The 22,113-nt window shown below is 46.8% G+C and overlaps 1 protein-coding gene across 4 annotated transcripts in view; it reads right to left on the bottom strand.

Annotated features, from left to right (window-relative positions):
• The window catches only part of DOP1A (DOP1 leucine zipper like protein A), a 122,502-nt gene that overhangs the window by 41,595 nt on the left and 58,794 nt on the right, over positions 1 to 22,113 (bottom strand). For 3 of the 4 annotated variants that reach the window (XM_088471793.1, XM_088471772.1, XM_088471777.1), the window contains exons 11-16: positions 14,368 to 14,487; positions 12,025 to 12,139; positions 10,629 to 10,658; positions 7,708 to 7,941; positions 5,410 to 6,031; positions 1,134 to 1,408 (exon numbers count right to left, since the gene is read on the bottom strand). In XM_088471793.1, coding sequence (XP_088327919.1) covers positions 1,134 to 1,408; positions 5,410 to 6,031; positions 7,708 to 7,941; positions 10,629 to 10,658; positions 12,025 to 12,139; positions 14,368 to 14,487 — 1,396 coding nt within the window. The remainder of the gene's footprint in view (positions 1 to 1,133; positions 1,409 to 5,409; positions 6,032 to 7,707; positions 7,942 to 10,628; positions 10,659 to 12,024; positions 12,140 to 14,367; positions 14,488 to 22,113) is intronic. The other variant, XM_088471785.1, reaches the window with a different exon arrangement.

The following is a 22,113-nucleotide window of genomic DNA, read 5'->3' as shown; positions in this document are numbered from 1 at the left end:
CTGGCCCAGAGGAGAGATATACAGAGAGACTGATCCTGATTCTCCTGAGACTTGTAGTATCAACCATGCCCTGAGAAATGGCTGCTGAGCGTCTCACAGTGGGAGTAGGGTGAGGAGGAGCAGCTCAGAGATGGGAAACCTCTTGTGAGGGATCGTGCTCTGGGCTGGGGGAGAGTTTACCTCCCCACTGTTGCCTTGGTCCCCGACGCCAGAATTAACTGCCACAGTGGTCTAGTGGGGGTGCGGACGAACCAGACTCCCCACTACAGCGTCCTCCGGGTAATCTCCACAAACGGAGGTAAGCACTGCCGAATACGTGATACCTGTCTTCCACGTTTGCCTGGCTGCAGCCCTGGGTCTTCCAGTGGAGCGGCTAGCTGAGTCCCGCTGGCTCCCGCTGTAATCACCGGACCACTCACCGGTGTTGCGGCACCAGCGGGGGTAGTTGGAGCAGTAGCGCAGGCGCCCATTAGGATGCCCACGCTGCTTGCGCTAGAAAAAAAAACCCTAAGACATAAAATTAAAGCTTGGGGCTGCCTAATGCAGTCCCCCTGTCTAAAGGTGTGACTGGCTTCCTGCCGGCACCAAACTCAAACTGATCTGCCTTTGGCTGGGGTATATGTGGAGGAGGGCCGAGGCATCCTAAGAGCTAAAACTTTGACGGTTTGGTGCCCGGTTAGCTCCAACCACCTACACCCCATGGTATCCCTGTGGATCCTTATGGACCCTGAAGAAGAAATATGTATTTGGACTGAGGTGAATATTGGTTAATACCTCCATGCAGCTTCGAGGAGTTTATGTACACTAACTGCACAGCATTACCCAGGTTTCACTAAATAGGAGTCCTGGTATACTTCTCAGTATGTTCTTTTGCCTGCCGAGGTTGTTGCTGCTAGTGCTGGGGGCCCCGTGTATATGACCTGTCTCTTTTTTTAATTGCTAATTGCCCTGTTTTGTTTTCTGTTTAGTATTGTTCTTTGTACATTCTCTCTATCAATTGGGCTTCTGTGTACGATACAGACGGGAATATGGTACACTTCTTTGTATTATGTTTCTGTTCTATGTTTGCTTTATAGTTTTTTTTTTGAAAAACAATAAAAAGATACTTGATTAAAAAAAGACAATCTACCTACCTTGAAGAAATCCGTCTTCTCTGCCATGTATCTCAAATTGCCTTCAGTAAGGGGTGGTCGGATCACTACAGACACTCGCCCTTGGTTTGGACTTAAAGGCTGAGAAGTCTCCAAACTGTTAGCATTTTCTCCAGCTACCACAGCGACAGACTGTGTCAGGCCAACCAGGTCCATCACTAGTGATATGGCGACACTCTGAATGCTGAAGTCTACCGCTACACTGCACACATTCATAAGGGTCTGAAGCCATATGGGGGGATGCACTTTCTCACAGTCTAAGGAAAACAGAAAGAAAATATATAATGCAAATGACCAATACTACATACTATATAACTGGCTCTAGCTGTTACATAGCATGGAAGTCATTACGTACTGTAAAGCTGGGTACACACTATAAGGGCTATTAGATATAGCATTCCAATGTGGACCGGAACGATATATTGTTCACATCGTATATGCCCAATCCGTCATACACGGTCATTGTTCATTGCATTTGTTTTGCACGGCAGATAAGACAATGCAATGAACGATGTGGTGCACATTGTGTAGTGTGTATGCACAACGGCACGACCACACAATATACTGGTCCAATTTTTCCTGTGAAGACACCACCTGAACTGCCAGTGATCTACGCAATGATTGCATAGTGTGTACAGGAGGATCAATTCATTGATTGCAATCCCCCGACACAATATATTGTGCGGTCATTCAGAAGACTGCATAGTGTGCACACTATGTATCGTGTGTTCTAGGATTCAGTGAACTTGGTACTACCCTCGCATTGTTTGTTACATCGTATATGGGTACCCAGCTTGAGTCAAGTAAGTCACAGACATTTTCTTGCCTAAAGCTCCCTATGCTAAATATCACCTGGGTGCGAACCTAATAATATTTGATCAGGAAAAAAAACATTACATTTCAAGGATGACCGTGCTTTTATCAGAAAAACTTAATCATAATTATTAGAGACTTTCATTAACGGATCCAGGACTTGTCCTGCACTGCCCCCCACCACTGGATAGTTTCCCTGCACTACCAGACAATACCCCAACCTTTAAACGCTCTCTCAAAACTCTCCTCTTGTCTACCAATCCCCCTCCTAGATCGCCTACTATTGCTCTCTCTACAGTCATTGCTGCTCTATTCGCTCCTACCGTCTCGCTTCTCTCTCTCTAGATTGCAAGTTCACGGAAGCAAGACCCTCTGGGCCCGATTTAGATCCGCACGCAAATGCCATCACAGCGGTGATCTCTCACGGAATCGAACGCTAAGACACACCCACTGAAAAGATCTCACAAATGCTGCTCAGGTACAAAACCAGAAACATCGAACGCAGATTTGGCGACCATCAGCCTTCTCAGTAAGTGTGTCTCCAGACGCGCAGTGGGCTCTCCTGCTGCAAGCAAGGACGCAGTAGCTAATTTATGCACGCCCTGAAAACAGTGTTTATATGGTCAGACATCTGCATTTTCCTAACCATTCCCAGATACCTCCCCCAAACACTGACTACCTGTCATTCACTATGCAAGTGAATGCTCTGTGTGTGAGTGATTGCAAAACAATCACTGTGCATTCACAGTAAGGCTTTCATGCATGCACAATGTATACCAATTGCTCAAACTGCGTAAATATGGGCAGTGCATGTGGATCTGAATCAGGCTCTCTGTACCGTACAATCATCCTTCTTTGTCCTGATTAAGTGTATATGCCGTACAGTGGAATTGTGCATTTTGCCAGCCACACATACTGTTATGGTGCATATACACGGTCAGATTTTCCTTCAGATCTGTACAATAACGATTTTAAAAATCATTCAATCGTTCATATCTGAAGGAAAATCTGACATATTTGACATGTTTGTCAGATGAATGATGAGCGTTCCCTGCTTGTCAGATAATGATATCTGACATCTGATGTGTTTGCAAGCACAACCAAAAATACCTAGCGCTACTCAAAGAGGGGTATCAGAAAACGGTGCAGCAGTACAAGGCGGTATTGCCAACCTCACTAATATGAACAACACAATAAAAAAGGAACTGTGCTCTAATGTCTATGTAGAGACCTAAGGTACAAACAATAAATGAATACGAATAATTTATTATCTAAAAATAAATTGAAAGGATAAAGCAATTAAAAAATACAAAAAACCATATATAGATATAAATGCATATACATCAATATTGAATAAACTATTAAGTTATAAATACTGTATAAACATGCAGAAATAACATGAAGTAGCAAGCCACAGGTGGAGTTGATCAGACTCCCAGAGATTGTATCTCAGTGGCCAGATACAAATTGCAACGTGAAAACTAATTTTAGGCACAAAGCAGCTGTTGTGTATCAAAAAACAAATGTTTAAAAATATATATTTATATATATATATAGTTTAGAAAAATAGGATTCCTGGGTGAGTCAGTTCAAATGACTGTAGTTGGTACCAGTACTTAACGGCATACAGCTCTCCCACAAAGGCAAGAGCGGTGTGTCTCATCAGCGAGATCCAGCTGCCCCGCAGACACTATACGGAGAAGGGGATCAGCTTCTGCCCCGGAGCTTCCATCAGTCGCTGCACACTTTTGGGCTGTGGCCGCTACTGTCTGTTTCATCCATAACGGTTAATACAGCAGCGGCCTCCAGTTACCCCGCTGTTACAACATGGGGGCGGGGATCAATCTCGGTCCTGAAGCTACTATCAGTTACTGCCCTTACTGGGCTACAGTCGTTACTGATTGTTCCACCGGCTGCTAAGGACCAGAAACCGACCGTGAGTGTCATCATATATATACAATCTTCAAGGTCACTGTCCTGCTATTCTCAGACTATATTGCCTACAGGCAGCAACTTAGTGTCCTTGATACACTGTTTGCACACATTGGAGTTCATTTCCAGGACTGCTATGCACTCAAAAGCACATTATTCAATATTGTGACAGGCACCTTATTGTATTCTAAATATACAGAGAGTACTGGTACCAACTACAGTCATTTGAACTAACTCACCCAGGAATCCTAGTTTTCTAAACTATATATATTTTTTTTTTACATTTTTTATTTTTGATACACAACAGCTGCATTGTGCCTACAATTAGTTTTCACGTTGCAGTTTGTATCTGGCCACTGAGATGCAATCTCTGGGAGTCTGATCAACTCCACCTGTGGCTTGCTACTTTCATGTAATTTCTGCATGTTTATACAGTATTTATAACTTAATAGTTTTTTCAATATTGATGTATATGCATTTATATCTAATGTGTTTGCAGTCAGATTTGGACGATTCCATTCATTTTAATGCAGTCAGAAATCATTCAATCGTTCATCTGACACATCTGACCGTGTGTATGCACCAATACAGTGTATTTTATATTGTATTTCATTATGATAGCTACACACATTTGTCTGTTTGACTACGCTTAAGTCTGGCCATGCATTATCTTGTGTTTATGCATCATTCTGTGTTGTCTACCCTTTTTTGTATTCGTATTTTGGCTGATTCAGCAAGGATCGCACGCAGCCTGACTGCGATGATATGCTAATCCATTACGATCGCTATGCCGTCGCAGCACACATAAGGACGCCCACCTTACCTTACACACATTCGGAATGTTTAGCAAGACTGCAAAACCAGTAGCATCGAGTACAATAGCAGCCTCACGCACACTTGCACAAGGTCTGACCTTACTTGGAAATTGCTAACCTCATCGCACGCAGTGAAAGCCCAAGCGGTGTATGGCATCGCAGTGACTAATTTTTGCACGCCCCTGTAACGGCGTTCAAATGCACTGGCACACCTGCAATTTGCCGACCCCCCCCCTTCCCCATCACCCCCCCCAAACGGCACTTCCTGTCAATCACTCTGCGTAGTCACTGCAATCGCAGTCCCGGTCACAGTGGCTAGTTCGCGCAACCGCACTGTAATGCATACGCAGAACGTAACAACCGGTTCATTGCGTGCGTAATCGCAGTTGCCATCCTTGCTGATTCAGGCCTTTTATTTGCACTTTTAGGGATTATAAATAACTACTGAAGATGATGACATAATTGGTATCACTGATTACTTACAATTAATGCCTCACAAAAAAGTAACAGGTCCATCTATTTACACATAGTATTGAGTTAGATGTATAGTATCTTGCCATCAAGTGTGCTAAATAAGTGATGTTATTTAAAGCTAGTGTAGTAAATCATACCTTGCTATATTATTGCTATATTGTTTAGAGACTGGTGTATATTTGTTTACAACGGGGAAAACGCTGTCCATGGTACAGATTACTTACCCACTTCTGCTTTCCCAGAATGAAGGTCTGAAGTGTGACTGCCTTCTGCAATGTACACAGGGAAGCTGGAACATTCAAGGAACAGCTGGCAGGCAGCGACAAAGGCAGGGTGGTAATCTTTTGGTACAACTTGCTTGCTTATTTTATTTTCTTTAGCATTTTCGGTTGTAGGTGCCTCCCATTTAATATTGTCTGTTTCACCTTCAGAGGATTCTCCTGGTAGAATGACTGCAAGTGCTTTAGGGGCTGAATTCTTGGGGATAACATATAAAGTAATGAGTCTAGTGAGGAACTGTTGGAAATACTCCAGGCAGCACTGCATTGATGTTTTCTGTGTTGCCTTTAAATTCCATGTAGCTGTTCCCTGCGCACCCCTGGAGCTGTGCTGCACCACTGTCTCCTCAGAACCCACTGTAGATGACGTTTCAGTTTCTGATGAAGTGCTACCTAAGGGCAGACCAGCTGCCCCTTGCCCATCGCCCTGTACCCGGTCAATATCATCAGCTCTGTCTGCTTGGTATTGCACAAACTCTGTAAAGCCACTCTCAGAAGATCGACTGCTTGGGGGGTTCTCACCATCTTCAAACACATCGCCTGCATTTTCTGGGGTGACTGGGGACAGCTAAGTGATAAATAAATAACATTTATTAGCTACTACACTAAAGTGATACACTAAATTTATTAACATTTATATATATATATATTAGGGGTGAGCGGGTTCGGTTTTACTCGGATCTTTTTATTGGCTATCGCCGAACATGTGTTTTGGATAGCGAATAAAATCGAGCCAAATTTGCGGTAAAGTGGCGATAAGAAACGAGTAAAACCGAACCCGCTCACCCCTAATTATATATATATATATATATATATATATTTTGTGTCACACGTTTCAATTATATTTTAATAGATAACTGCCTTTATAGAACTATAAGCATTGAAAATACTTAGATCCTAAGAATGGTCTTATAGTACTTAGATCCTATGTATGGTTTCCTGTGAGACAATCTGAGTAGCCCTGAGGTTACTCAGACTGCAGCTCACAGCTCTGTGGCCAAGGCAAGGAAGTCTGAGTTGGAAGATGCAGACCCTGGCCTCAGCACTCCCAGAAAACGGGGATGACCCCCTCACCCGCTCCCCCCCCATACACACTCAGGAACGGAGGACGGCCCCACCCGCTCTCTGCCCCCAAAGGGCTGAAGCCTGTCGATCTCTCAGTCTCTCGTAATCGGGGTAGTAAGCAAACCATTGAGTTTGCGTACTACTCTGACTCAGTCCCTTAGCTGATTATCACCATAAAGGTACAGTACATACTAGGAAATGTGCCAACACTTCATACAAATATATTGGCTTCAATGCAATAGAAAATTCTTCACTTGAAGCAATTCTAACATAAAAAAGATAAATATTTTCTTCAAAGAAGAAATTAAGAATTAAAACAAGTGGAGTGAAGTTATGATGTTGCCATTTAATAAACACCAGTTGCCAAAGTAGCATCAAATTTGTGCTTCTTTATTTAGTTACACATCAGTATTATGGAAAAAGTACTTGATGTCCATCTTGCATATTATACCACTGTGCATCACTAAAGCTGGGTACACAACGGGCGACATATCGAGAGTGGGTCAGCGTATGTGTATCCCTGTATCCCCGAAATGTCTGAACGATGTAGTTCACAGACAAATCACTTCTGTTCTGCAGATAGCAGATATATCTGCGTATCTTGCTGTGTACGGGGAGGGTCTGCCGACAGCCCATACAAATGCTGCATGGACCGCTGGTGATGGACATCTCAGCTGTGCGGGCAGCTGTGATGTCAGCACCCACATGTTAAGGCGGCCGATCGGTAAGTGTGTATAGCTTACCTGATCGGCCCCTCTGTTGGCGTAATGGCGGGTCGGCAGAGAGTTCTGCACGGTATATACCCACCTTTACGCATTGCTGCATTTTTCACATAAGACCGTGCGTGGAAAGAGAAAGAAAGCACTTTTTGTGTTTTAATTGACTTTGTACCAAATAAGGGGTGAATTAAACACGGGATTAGAAAAAAAAAGTAGAAGTAGAAATTGATGAACAGAAGATTCATATGAAATCAACTAAGCCCCCACCCCCCCAAAAAAAAACCCCAAACAAACTGCAGCTCAGACATGAAGCTACATGACAACAATAACGGACAGCAGACTAAGTACGTGTAAAAAAGATTTTTTTACAAAAATAAATCAAACAAAATACTAATAAATGACACCGTAAAAGGAGAACATGTAGAAATAGGCTATTTATAATTCAGATCACAAGTCTTACCTTCTTATCCTCCTTTTCTTTACTAGAGCCATTTTGGGTCCTAGGGAGCTGAAAAGCACCTCCACTGCCTGCAGATAGGAGGGGAGGTTGGACCTTGCTGAGGATTTTTGAGCAAAGTCTTAATGAATCAGTCAACTCCTTGAGGTCCAGAGCTTGAAGGTGGCTGGTAAGAGCAGAAATCATCCGGAGGAGCAGCTGAGGAAGATGTTCTGTCTGTATTTCAATATATGTCTCCTAAACAAAAAATAAACAAATACAGTACACATTTATAGAAAAGTAAAGCAGTCATTTAATTGAGTCAGCAGAACATAGAATTGTAAGATGATCATTACATAGGGTTTTTGTTTAACTTATCCATTATATCATATATTATAAGAGTAATCCTGGCAATATACTACCAGATACACGCGCTCCAACCAATGGGGGATCTGGCCAAGCGATTATACAATCACTGCACTATGGGCACGATCTTCAGTGAATGCGAGCAGCAGAATAAAGTTCTGGACCATAGAACGAATGTGCAAATCAAATCAATCAATCCAGAACTTTTATCTGCAATTTGCAGCTTTGAACGATTATATCGTTCATGTACATACTCTTAACGATATTGTTCAAACTGTTTGGCATATGCTGGATCTGAACAAGAATTGTTCAGTTTATGGCCGACTTACACCTGTCCAGATATTGACAACTCTAGCTGTTTAATGGGAAACAGCACATGAGAAAATATGTGTGTAGGTGTGTACACACGCACACCAATCAGCCATAACACCTGCCTAAGATTGCGTAGGTTCCCCCTGTGCCACCAAAACAGCTCTGATCCAACGAGGCATGAACTCCACAAGTCCTCTGAAGGAGTCCTGTGATATCTGGCACCAAGACGTTAGCAAATCCTTTAAGTCCTGTAAGTCGTAAGGTGGGGCCTCCATAGCTTGGACTTGTTTTTCCAGTACATCCCACAGATGTTTGATTGGATCTATAGAATTTGGAGGTCAGGTCAATGCCTTGAACTCTGCCATGTACCTCACAAACAATTTAGAAGTATGGCAGAATGCATTATCCTGCTGAAATAGGCCACTGCCATCAGGGAATACCAATGCCATGAAGCAGTGTATTTTGTTTGCAACAATGCTTAGGTAGGTGGTATGTGTCACAGTAACATCCACATGAATGCCAGGACCCAAGGTTTCCCAGCAGAACATTGCCCAGAGCATCACACTGCCACCACTAGCTTGCCTTCTTCCCATAGTACATCCTGGTGCCATCTCTTCCCCAGATAAACATATGTGCACCCAGTCATCCACATGATGTCAAAGAAAACATTATTCCTCAGACCAGGCCACCTTCTTCCATTGCTCCTTGGTCCAGTTCTGATGCTCATGTGCCCATTGTAGCTGCTTTCAGCGGTGGACAGTGGTCAGCATGGGCACTCTGACCTGTCTTCGGCTACGCAGAAGCTGTGATGCACTGTGTGTTCTGACGCCTTTCTATTATAGATGCACAATGCAGATATTTACGCAGTTGAGCAATTATCAGCTAGCATTACGGTCGCACTGAGCATATATCAAGGCACCTTAACTATGCCGTTTGCAATGAGGATTTCTTTGCAAAGCGATTGACATTCAGGGACCATTTAGGGGCGATTACGAGGAGTGGCAGCAAAAATGCAGGCATGTTGCGACTGTTTTCCGGGTGTGTCTCAGCCCACAGCTGCGGACCCGTGTGCAAATAAAGTGGTTCCTAAATCTCAAATCAGGTGGCCATTCTGCACGACCATAGGGTAGTGAATTATTATTGAATGATTTGCGACTAAGGCTGTGTATGTGTACACAGTTGCTAGGATTTGTGATAGCCATGGTGGGCATCTCAATACATATCCCAGCGTGTGCAACATTTGCATATTTTCGCACAGCAGCTACAATTGCATTAGCGTACATCTCTCACGCCAATTTGTGCTACACTAGCTCTTCGGTGGTATAGGACCATAGGGACTAGCCTTCACTCCCCACATGTATTAATTAGCCATTTGCGCCACATGACCTTGTTTGCCAGTTCACCGCTTGTCCTTCCTTGGACCATTTTTAGTAGGCACTAACCCACTGCATCGGGAACACCCCCACTAGACCTGACATTTTGGAGACGCTCTGACCCAGTCGTCTAGCCATCACTATTTGGCCCTTGTCAAAGGCGCACAGGTCCTTACACGTGCCAATTTTTCCTGCTTCCAACACATCAACTTCAAGAACTGAGTGTTCACTTGCTGCCTAATATATCCCACAACTTGACAGGTGCCATTGTAATGAGATAATCAATGTTATTCACATCTCCTGTCAGTAGTATGGCTGAGCAGTGTAAACGGTATACACATACATACATATATGCATATAACTTTGTTTGGAAGACCATCATGAGTCCTGTAAGTTTTAATTATCTGCGTATGAGACATATGCAAGATCAGCCCAAGCCAACAAACACCCCATTGCAGTTAAAGCAGTATACAGCGTTATATGGAAACCAGCAATGCAATGATAAAGAGAGCAATCGTTGGCTCAGCACATACACCTTAGCATTTAAGTATATTATATATCGGCACATCTATGATTACACTGTGTAACCACTATTATTTTGGGAAGCACGGTGTCCCTTACTCCCTCACCTTAAGCCAGGGGTTCCCAAACACGGTCCTCAAGGCTCCCCAACAGTTCAGGTTTTAGAGATATCCATTGTTGAGCACAGGTGACTTAATTAGTGCCTCAGTCAATTTGATTTGACCACTTGTGCCAAACCATGGATATCTGTAAAACCTGAACTGTTGGGTAGCCTTGAGGACCGCGTTTGTGAACCTCCGCCTTAAGCAGAAGGAAAAATACAGTAATGTGTTGGTGTCAGCATGGGTTTGAAGGAAAAGTAAAATACAGTACCTGACAAATCACTCTCATACTTCTAGTAGGCTTGGGAAAAGAAAGCAAAATATGTAAAGAATGGAAAGAACAGGTTCAGCAGTTATTTGTACTGCACAATGCACATAAGGAATCATAATAACATTTCAAAACACATTATAAAAATGATCTACAATAGCAGTTAGAGAAATAAAACTTGTACAGCAAAATTTCAGCATCAACGCCGTCAGCATTAAAGAACCATGACAGTATAGGTTAGCAGGCATGGAGTTGATTTGGTAGAAATAAACTATACGGAGTTCTAATAGGTCTCCTTTGCAAGATGCCATGTCTTTTCATGGCCCATAGATGCACAATCAACATGCATTGTGCAAATGTCTCAGCAAACTGTTATGTCAGTAGCTTAAAGTGACCAACACAAATGATTTATCCTTTTCTGTGTCTCAGACAGTATGTGTATAAAAATCTAGACTAAAGTTTTAAACAAATACAGAAGCAAAAAACAAACTTTTATTTTCAGACATATCACCACTTAAGCTGCATACACACACACTTTTTTGAACGATTATCGTTTAAAAAAATCGTTCACTTTCTGAGTCAAACGATGAACGATAATCGTTCATGTGCGTTCACGTTTGTAGTTCAGTCAGACTTGTCAACTCAACGATTTTCATTAAGGGAATATGCAAAAATTGTTTGTAGTTCAAAAAAATCTTTCATTACACTTTAAAAAATCTGACAGATAATCTGACAGAAAATCGTTCATAAAATCGTTGGTAACAAAATCGTTGTGTGTGTGTGTGTATGCAGCTTTACTGTTTAGCAAAAACATGGACTGGACTTGAAATTAGTGTGCTATCTACTATAGAAAAATTGTTTGTGAAAGAAATAATAATGCAATTGTACACAATAGTACATGTTATCTTGTAAGAACTGCATGTAGCTAATAAGATGATGCAGTCCTATTGCAGAGGACCTGTCACATCTGTCGCTTCCTTTTTGTTAAGTACTATCTAGTTATAGCCTTGTAGCAGCAAGAGAGTATGGAGAGCCTTCATGTCTCTGGCTGTCTATCATGCTAATTAACCTTGATAGCATTCTTAACAGAAAGGCCAGCGGGGTAATTGCGGCTACTGCTGCCACTGTGTTCAGTGTCCGTGCTCTACATCTGTAAAAGGACCATATTCTGCATGCTTTTCCTCTACCAAGACAAGGAAGGAGGATAGCATTTATATGACATTTTTCTGACCCTACAGTAGGAAACTATTGTAATAGAGGCTACAACAGTCTGTCAAGTTATTAAGGTCGACCTGTATTATTTTATTTCAACATATACTGAAATGCTGGCAGAGGGAATGAGCAATCCACAGAATCTCTGTATTTGAAACAATGTTAATATATCCAACTATGATCTTACCAAAGACACTATGTCCAGCAAGAAATCCACTAACAAGCAAAAATTGATAAGTGGTAACTCTGGTGGATTACTGCCGTCATCAGATGAAGACTGAAGCCTTGCATGTAGCGTCCTCCTAGAAAAAAGGAGATTACAATAAAAAACAACCAGTTTGATTTGTGTGTTCATTCAGACCGTTCAAAAATTATTTCAGAACAAGTCTAGATGTGTCCAAATACACCTATCCTCAAATAGCACCATTTGCTGCGCCACAGACTTTGCGACTAAGCTGCGCCATGTGTTTCACCAGAGGCTTTTTTTTTTACAAAATATGTATCTTCGTCGCATCGCTAATGTGACTAATGTACTAATATGTAGGCAGAATTGCTTGGTATTCAGAATTGAGATCCTAAACCAAGGATTTCAGACAGATCTCTTGCACTATGGCTAGGGCTAGTATGAATGTGAAATACTGTCACTAGTGGATGTATAGTGGCGGGCAACTCTGAATATAGGCAAAGATCTGCATTTATTTTAGAGGATGCAATTAGGCAGCATATGCGGCAACTTATATTTCGCTCTGAATCACTCTCACAGTGGGCAAAGAATGTTCACATCATACTAATGATGGTCATTGATGGTAAGTAACACAAGACATTTGCAGGCCAGTTGTGGGAGTTTTCCTGGTGATAGTCACATGTCTTATTGCATGGGCAAGGCAATACTTCAGACAAGACTTCAAGGCTTAATTACATTTAGAACACAGATAAAGAGACTGAGGGACACTAGTTAGAATTCCCCGTTATGGGCAACACTAGTAAGCTAGTCAGTAGTGTGGTATTATACAGGAGGTTAACATGTTCTGAATGTCAACATCCATAATATCAATACTGTCATAGTTTCAACAATGATATTTTAGACTAAAAATATCCCTAACCTTAATTGTAGCCTAACCATAGTGACAAGTGTCAACATTGTGCCAACTGTTATCCAATCTCTGATCATTTCCCATCTCGATTACTGCAACCTTCTCCTCACATCTCTCTCCTCTCCGGTCTGTACTCAACGCTATAGCTAGACTTATATTCCTCTCACAACTCTCCACATCTGCCTCCCCTCTCTACCAAGCCCTACACTGGCTCCCCCTGCCTCTACATAACTCTCTTCAAACTCCTCACTGTATAAGGATCTCTCCAAACGCCACTGCTCACTACATCTCCAACCTCATCTTCTTACATCTTCCCTCCCGCCTTCTTTGGTCGGCAAATGACTGTCGTCTTTCTTCCACCCTGGTAACCTCATCTCACTGCCGAATCCAATATTTCTCCTACGCTGACCCCCCCCTCTCTCTCTTAGGCTATCGCCCAGCTTGCATAGCTTCAAACGAGTACTAAAAACCCACCTGTTCAGGAAAGCATATCCTTCCACCATATGACCTTGTCACCTTAGGCTTTCCTCACTCCCCTGCCTCCTCCATCTCTCCCACTCTAGCTTCCTGCCCTCAGTTCTCATTGTCTTACTCCTTGTGTCATCCGCCTGTCTCCCCTTCCGGTTTAGATTGTAAGCATTTTTGAGCAGGACACTCCTCCCTCATGTTCTCACTACCTACTCCTGCACACTAGCTTCACTGAAACACCTCCTCAAGCTCTCTACCCCTGAACTCCACTTATTCGCTGTTTTATACCACTTCAGTGACTATAAACCAATAAGTTACGCCCATGCTAATGGGTACAGGTTTTAACGTACGCTGAAGTATCCCCTTGGCTTCGTAGCTGTGCTGAGTTGTAGTGTTATTTGATTTACTGTAGTGTGCGGTTGACTGTACTGCACTGTTTTACAGTGTACTGTCTTATTCTATGACTGATTGTATTGTATGATATCCCCTCTGTATTGTGCTGCAAACAACATGTGGCACCCCATAAAGTTTATAAATAATAATAAAAATGACTGTTGACATTATGTTCATGTCAGCATGTTAGTTGTCTACATTCTAAACAGGTCGACATCCTGGTGTTTACATAATGAATGTCGAAATCCTGACTGGAATCCATTGTCAGATATCTGATTTCAGTACAGAAACATTTTATGAGAATACTGGGAACAAATAAAAGTGATCCACAGTGAAAGTATACGGTGCATACAAATACATGGTATTTAAAGTGGAAAAAGAAAAACAGCTACAAATGTCAACAGTACGCAGTCTGTACCAAAGCTGAATCAAAGGACATTTGTCACTGCTGCGTTAGCAAACGATTACTTGCCCAAAGGACCAAAAGTACTTAGGCTGTAATAAATCATTTGTGAAGCTTGAGTGGTATTAAATAAAAATTGGCAGATTTTATTCAATATAGAATCCTTTCTTACCTGCAGCATTCTTCAAACCAACGTGCAATGTAATCCCACATGTAGTAAGGCTCAAAGGAGTTAAACAAAAGGTTGGCTGTTTTAATGAGCTCTGCAGTCCTCTTGTTTTCCCTCAATTTACTGTAGAGACAAAAACAAAAGGCATGGCCATTGTTTTATGTTACAAATAAAAATATGAGATATGGTAAGAACTTACCCTTGTTATCTCTATTTCTACGAAGTCCATAGGGTTCCACAGGATACCTTGGGGGTATAGGTGTGACGTCAGTCGCAGGGCACCAAAGAGTTAAGCTTTCAGCCTCCCAGGATGCACTAGGTCCCCCTCCTATACCCCGCCCCCGGGCCAAGGCACCTCAGTTAGTTACCAAGCCATAGGCCGGAGGAGGAGAAGGAAGAGAGAGAACAAAGATCTGGACACATACAAGAATCACATTCTCACCAGAGGGAGACGGAAAACCGGTGACCAGAGCAAAGCCCATCTGCAGCACAGGTGAGACAGGGCGGGAGTCCTGTGGAACCCTATGGACTTCGTAGAAATAGAGATAACAAGGGTAAGTTCTTACCATATCTCATATTTTCTACTTCAGGGTCCATAGGGTATCCACAGGATACCTTGGGGATGTCCCAAAGCAGTATCCTTTAAGGGTGGGGACGCTCCTGTGCAGAAAGGAGAATCCGCCGCCCGAAGGAAGCATCCTGAGAGGCGAAGGTGTCAAACCTGTAATACCTCACGAAGGTATGGACAGAAGACCACGTAGCAGCCTTGCAGATCTGAACTGCCGAGGCACCACGTCGAGCTGCCCACGAAGGACCCACAGACCTAGTGGAATGAGCCTTCAGAGAAGGAGGGACCGGTAGGCCTTCATGAAGATAAGCTTCAGAAATAGCCATACGGATCCAGGCTGCCAAAGTTTGCTTTGAAGCAGGCCAACCCTTTTTACGGAAGCCAAAGAGGACAAACAAAGCGTCCGACTTCCTAAACGAAGAAGTGCGGTCAACATAAGTCCTTAAGGCCCGCACAACATCCAAAGAGGCCTCACCCACGGAAAGACCCGGTGAGTTAAAGGCCGGAACAACTATTTCCTCGTTAATATGAAACTGGGAAACAACTTTGGGAAGAAACTCGGGCCGAGTGCGGAGCACTGCCCTGTTCCCATAAAAAACCAAGAAAGGGGGTCTACAAGAAAGAGCCCCTAACTCAGAAACACGTCTGGCCGAAGCAATGGCCAGAAGGAAAACAGTCTTAGCTGTTAGCCATTTAAGATCCACTGAGCCCAGTGGTTCAAACGGCGGTCCTTGGAGAGCCCTCAGGACCACAGCCAAATCCCAAGGCGCCACAGGTGGAACAAAGGGCGGCTGAATGCGGAGAACACCCTGCATAAAGGTGCGCACATCCGGGATTGTAGCAATCCTACGGTGAAACCAGACAGATAGGGCCGAAACCTGTACCTTCAAAGAAGCAAGGCGAAGCCCATGATCTAGTCCCGCTTGCAGGAAGGCGAGAATCCGAGACAGACGAAACTCCTGCGGTGCATAACCTCTCGGTCGACACCACTGGAAGAACGTATGCCACACGCGATGGTATATCCTCGCGGAAGACGGTTTCCGAGCTCGCAACATGGTACGCACCACAGAGCTGGAAAACCCCCGGGACCTCAGCATGGCCGTCTCAACAGCCACGCCGTCAAAGACAGCCGAGTCAGGTCCGGGTGAAGGCAAGGACCCTGAGACAGAAGGTCCGGTCGTAGCGGCAACCGCAGAGGAATGTCCACGGACAGACCCTGAAGGACTGAGAACCAGTGCCGTCTGGGCCACGCGGGAGCTATCAACAGGAGCGTCCCTCCTTCCTGTTTGAATTTCCGGATTACCCGTGGAAGAAGGGAGACCGGAGGGAACAGGTATGCGAACCGGAACGTCCACCGGACGGACAGAGCATCCACCAGAGACGCCCCTTCGTCTCTTGTGCGAGACCCGTACACCGGCAACTTGTTGTTGTGCCGGGACGCCATGAGGTCGATTTCTGGAAGACCCCACCTGTCCACCAGTAGTTGAAAAACGTCCGGGTGCAGGGACCATTCCCCCGGATGAACGTCCTGGCGACTTAGAAAGTCCGCCTCCCAATTGAGCACTCCCGGGATGAAGACCGCTGATATGGCCGGAAGATTGCGCTCCGCCCAAACCAGGATCCGAGAGACCTCTACGAGAGCCGCCCGACTGCGAGTTCCTCCTTGCCTGTTTATGTAGGCCACGGTGGTAGCGTTGTCCGACTGGACCTGCACCGGGCGACCCTGGAGAAACCGCTGTGCCTGCTGGAGAGCATTGAAGACCGCACGGAGTTCCAAGATATTTATTGGAAGCTCCGCTTCTGTCGGCGTCCACCTGCCCTGGAACAAGTGTGGACCCGAAACTGCTCCCCAGCCCCGAAGACTGGCGTCCGTTGTCAACAGGACCCAATTTGGAACCCAGAACGGACGTCCCTTGTTGAGGTGGGTCGTCTGTAACCACCACGTAAGGGACAGGCGAACCTCCTGGGTGAGCACAATCGTCTGGGACTTCAGAGACTGAGTCAGCCCGTTCCACTTGGACAGGATCAGGTGCTGCAGAGGTCTGGAGTGAAACTGGGCGTATTCCACCATGTCGAACACCGACACCATGGAGCCCAGTAACCTCATCGCCGAGTGTAAGGACACCCGGCGGCTGTGCAGACAACTGCGCACCCTTGACTGTAAAGCAGAGATCTTGTCCTCCGTCACGAAGATCCTTTGCTGTCCCGAGTCCAATAAGGCTCCAAGATGCAGAATCCTCCGAGACGGGATTAGAGTGGACTTCTGCCAGTTGATTAGCCAGCCGTGCCGTTGCAGCAGTGCAATGGTCAGGTCCAAGTGGCGTAACAGGAGCTCTGGAGATCCTGCCACCAATAACAGGTCGTCCAAATACGGCAACATGCGGACTCCCTGCAGCCGCAGAGAAGCCGCCATGACCGCCATCACCTTGGTGAAAACACGTGGTGCTGTTGCCAGGCCAAAAGGTAACGCCCGAAACTGGAAGTGGTCGCTGCTGATTGCGAACCTGAGGAACTGTTGATGGCGCCAAAGAATAGGGACATGCAGGTAAGCGTCCTGTATGTCCAATGACACCAAGTAGTCCCCAGGTTCCAGCGCCAGAATGATGGACCGTAGGGTCTCCATCCGAAACTTCGGGACCCGCAAAGACTTGTTGAGTGCTTTGAGGTTGAGAATCGGACGATATGACCCATTGGGTTTCTGTACCAAAAATAGATTTGAATAGAAACCCTGGCCCCTCTGGGAGAATTGAACCGCCACTATAACTCCAGCCTGGAGCATAGTGTGCAATACCTTCCGCAGCTCCGTAGCCTTGTTCCGGTCTGATGGGAGACCCGTGGTGAAGAAGCGAGCCGGGGGTCTGTGCCGGAAGGAGAGGGCGTATCCGTGAGAAACCACCTCCAGAACCCAAGTGTCTGTCGTAGTGGTCGACCAACACTGGGCGAACTGTAGCAGGCGGCCTCCCACCCTGGGATCCCCCAAAGGGAGGCCCGGACCGTCAGGCCGCAGGCTTGTCATCTGGCTTGGGGGCCGGACGTCTGGTACTCCATGCCTGCTTCCGGGGCTTGACCGATTTCTTAGGGCCAGCCTGTCGAGGAAACGACTGTGGTTTGGGCCTGCCCTGGGCCCTAGATGACCGAAAGGACGATGGTCCCGAACCAGAAGGAGCAGCGGCCGACGGGAGACAGGCAGATTTGGCTGCCGCCAGCGTGGCCACAATCTTATCCAGATCCGGACCGAAGAGAACTTCTCCGGTAAACGGCAACGCTTCCAGACCTTTCTTGGAATCTGCGTCCGCCTTCCAGGATCGCAGCCACAAGGTGCGACGAGCAGCTACCGCTGCTGAAGAAATTCTAGACACCAGAGTACTAATGTCTAGAGCCGCCTCGTTGATGTAGGTGGCCGAATCACGGAGATTGCCAATCAACTCCGCCTGATCGGCCGGACAGTCGGATTCAAAAGAAGCCTCTAATGAATCCGCCCAGCGCTCCATCGCTCTGGCAACCCAGCAAATGGCCATAGCCGGCCGTGCTGCCCCCCCTGCAAGGGAATAAGCGGACTTCAGGCAGATTTCTACCTTGCGGTCCGTAGCATCCTTAAGGGAGGACATGGATGGCATCGGCAATGTGGCACTACGGACAAGACGGGTCACGTGAGAATCCACCTGTGGAGGGGATTCCCACTTCGCAAAATAATTATCCGCGAACGGATAAGCCACCGCCAGGCGTCTCTGCGGCTGGTATCTTTTGCCAGGTTGTTTCCACGCCTCCTCTAAATGGTCCACCAACTGACCCGAAAGAGGAAAGACTGTGGCATCGCCCTTCACATCTTTGAAAAAGGCATACTTAGATTTAGCCGCTGGGGGAACTTCGTCCTCAATCACCAAGGCTGTGCGGACCGCCCGAATAAGTCCAGGAATATATACTTTGGACTTAGCATCAGCGTCCTTAGTATGGAGAGGTTCCTGATCGTAAGGATCTAGAATCTCCCCATCATCAGACGTCCCTTCGTCATCCTCATAAGGAGCGGACAGAGACGCCACCGGCCTTTTATGAGACCGCATCACAGACTCCCCTTGCAACACATCCGACAAGTGCTGTACAGAACTCGTCAGGGAGTTAACCCACGCTGGCTCCTGAGAACCCGGGAGCGGGGAAATAGGGAGACTGTGGGGTACCACCAATTGTCGTGGGAACCCCTGCATGGGTGACGACACCACAGACTGCTGGGACAAACCCATCGGAGTAAACGCGGGCTGCGGAGCTAACTGGCCCACTAAAGCTGTTAACGCCTGAGCGAAACAAGCCCAGGGCGGCTCCTGTACCGGTGCTGTAACCGTAATAGGCCGTGCCATGGACAAACACTGCCGGCAAAGGCCCTCCGCGCTACCCTCCCCCTCCGCTAACGGTACTTTGCACGTGGTACACTGTAGCCGGAGGGGAAAATCACTTTCAGACATGATGGCACCACGTATGTGACCTCTCTCACCAATTAAGTATTAAATAGGCGAGAGACCACCCTGCAGCACCGCACCGCAAGGGCTTTAGCAGAAAGAACAGGGACAGTAATAAAGCTGACAGTTTAGATGAAGAAAAGATTACAGGCAGCAGCGCTAGCACAGTCACATACAATGCAGAGAAATAACAATTCCTGCACTAACAGCGCTGATCACTCAACTACACAGACACAGGGCCTGGTAGGACACAGCGCTGCATACACAGACCTGACCACAGCGGAGGAGAGGTATGCGGGGGGACCCAGACCACGATGCTTCCGTCCAGCGCTTCCAGCAGCGTTCACCATGCGTTCTGGAGAAGATGGCCGCCGAGGAGCAGAGAGGAGGCTGGCCTGGGGGAGGAGCGCTGCCACAGGACCAGTCGGCAGCATGCAGAGAGGGCTGTGTGCAGCGGGGGAGGCGCCGGCTGTGAGACAGGGAAGGCGCGCTCCCCTGGCATGCATTTAACCCCTGGGACGCCGCAGCGCTACCGCTCTGCTGCGGTCCGCTGTCCCAGGGGGTAGTGGAAGCGCAGGTTGGTCGCCTGGCTCCACGCTGCAGCCAGTCCCCAGGGAGCCCCCTGCCTGGGGACTTAGGACCATGTGATCAGCGGGGACCCACCGCGGGACCCCGCTGCTTACCTCTGTCCCCCTTGAATCCGGCCATGGTCCGGAGCATCTGGGGTCACCGCTAGCTGTGACCCCAGACGCCCACCAGCATCCCCGGATCAGTACCGGCGTTCTGGTACCGGCGGGGTGTAGGGAAGACAGCATGGACGTCAGGACTGACTGTCCATGCTGTACATCCAGTTGTGCAGCCACAGCTGCATGAAGAATAAGCTTCAGGGGCTCTTCTAGCCCCCACTCCAACAGGTGCACCCGACTCCGGCCGGGCACCAAACTAAACTGAGGTGCCTTGGCCCGGGGGCGGGGTATAGGAGGGGGACCTAGTGCATCCTGGGAGGCTGAAAGCTTAACTCTTTGGTGCCCTGCGACTGACGTCACACCTATACCCCCAAGGTATCCTGTGGATACCCTATGGACCCTGAAGTAGAAATAGCCATTATGGGGCCGATTACAGTCAGATGCAGGAATCTCAGCTGAGAAAACCACAAGGGGTACAAGAACATGCAGGGCAAATACTGCATCAAGCAAACCATACATACAGTACTGGCCAGCTCAACGTATACCCTGGGCTCACACACACACACCCACATGCACACACGCAGACACACACACACACACGCACGCACGCACACCATTGGTTGATGAACCTCAACAAAATCTGACATGGAACTAAATAGTGCAAATGGCAGGTACCAGCTAATTGTGACATCACATAAATACAACCTTCTCCTTGCCCTCATCCTAAAGCCCAGAACTTCCAAAACACTTTTCATTGATCCAGAACCTTCATCCCTACATTTTATCTGTGCATCACCTTTATTTCCATCCTCCCTTTGCTGACATATGGTGCAACCCTATGTGCATGAAACAACTCACTTCATCCAATCTCTCCCTTCCAACATACTCTCAGCTGTTGCTCTTACCTGCAGCACACCATCCCCTGACTCATTCCTACAGTGTAGCACACCATCCCCTGACTCATTCCTGCAGTGCAGCACACCATCCCGACTCTTTCCTGCAGTGCAGCACACCATCCCCTGACTCTTTCCTGCAGTGCAGCACACCATCCCCTGACTCTTTCCTGCAGTGCAGCACACCATCCCCTGACTCTTTCCTGCAGTGCAGCACACCATCCCCTGACTCTTTCCTGCAGTGCAGCACACCATCCCGATTCAATCCTGCAGTGCAGCACACCATCCCCTGATTCAATCCTGCAGTACAGCACACCATCCCCTGACTCTTTCCTGCAGTGCAGCACACCATCCCCTGACTCTTTCCTGCAGTGCAGCACACCATCCCCTGACTCTTTCCTGCAGTGCAGCACACCATCCCCTGACTCTTTCCTGCAGTGCAGCACACCATCCCCTGACTCTTTCCTGCAGTGCAGCACACCATCCCCTGACTCTTTCCTGCAGTGCAGCACACCAACCCCTGACTCTTTCCTGCAGTGCAGCACACCAACCCCTGACTCATTCCTACAGTGCAGCACACCATCCCCTGACTTTCCTGCAGTGCAGCACACCATCCCTTGACTCTTTCCTGCAGTGCAGCACACCATCCCCTGACTCTTTCCTGCAGTGCAGGACACCATCCCCTGATTCAATCCTGCAGTGCAGCACACCATCCCCTGACTCAATCCTGCAGTGCAGGACACCATCCCCTGACTCTTTCCTGCAGTGCAGGACACCATCCCCTGACTCTTTCCTGCAGTGCAGGACACCATCCCCTGACTCTTTCCTGCAGTGCAGGACACCATCCCCTGACTCTTTCCTGCAGTGCAGGACACCATCCCCTGACTCTTTCCTGCAGTGCAGGACACCATCCCCTGACTCTTTCCTGCAGTGCAGGACACCATCCCCTGACTCTTTCCTGCAGTGACACATACAACACATTAATGTGATGGTCATAAACGAGAAGGGCAATTTTTGCATTTCTGAACCATAACAGTGTTGCTCTCATAATCCTCCCCACCCCAGTTATGCCACTGATTTTTACACTGCATGTTATAGATGGTCAAGTTCATGCTCCCTCCACAATCAAGGGCTGGTTCCTAATTGCATGA

This window comes from Taudactylus pleione, unplaced genomic scaffold (assembly GCF_031769625.1).
Source record: "Taudactylus pleione unplaced genomic scaffold, aTauple2 ptg000015l, whole genome shotgun sequence".
NCBI lineage: Eukaryota > Metazoa > Chordata > Amphibia > Anura > Myobatrachidae > Taudactylus > Taudactylus pleione.
The sequence above is the reverse complement of the archived record's forward strand: the minus strand, read 5'-3'. Positions and strand labels throughout refer to the sequence as shown.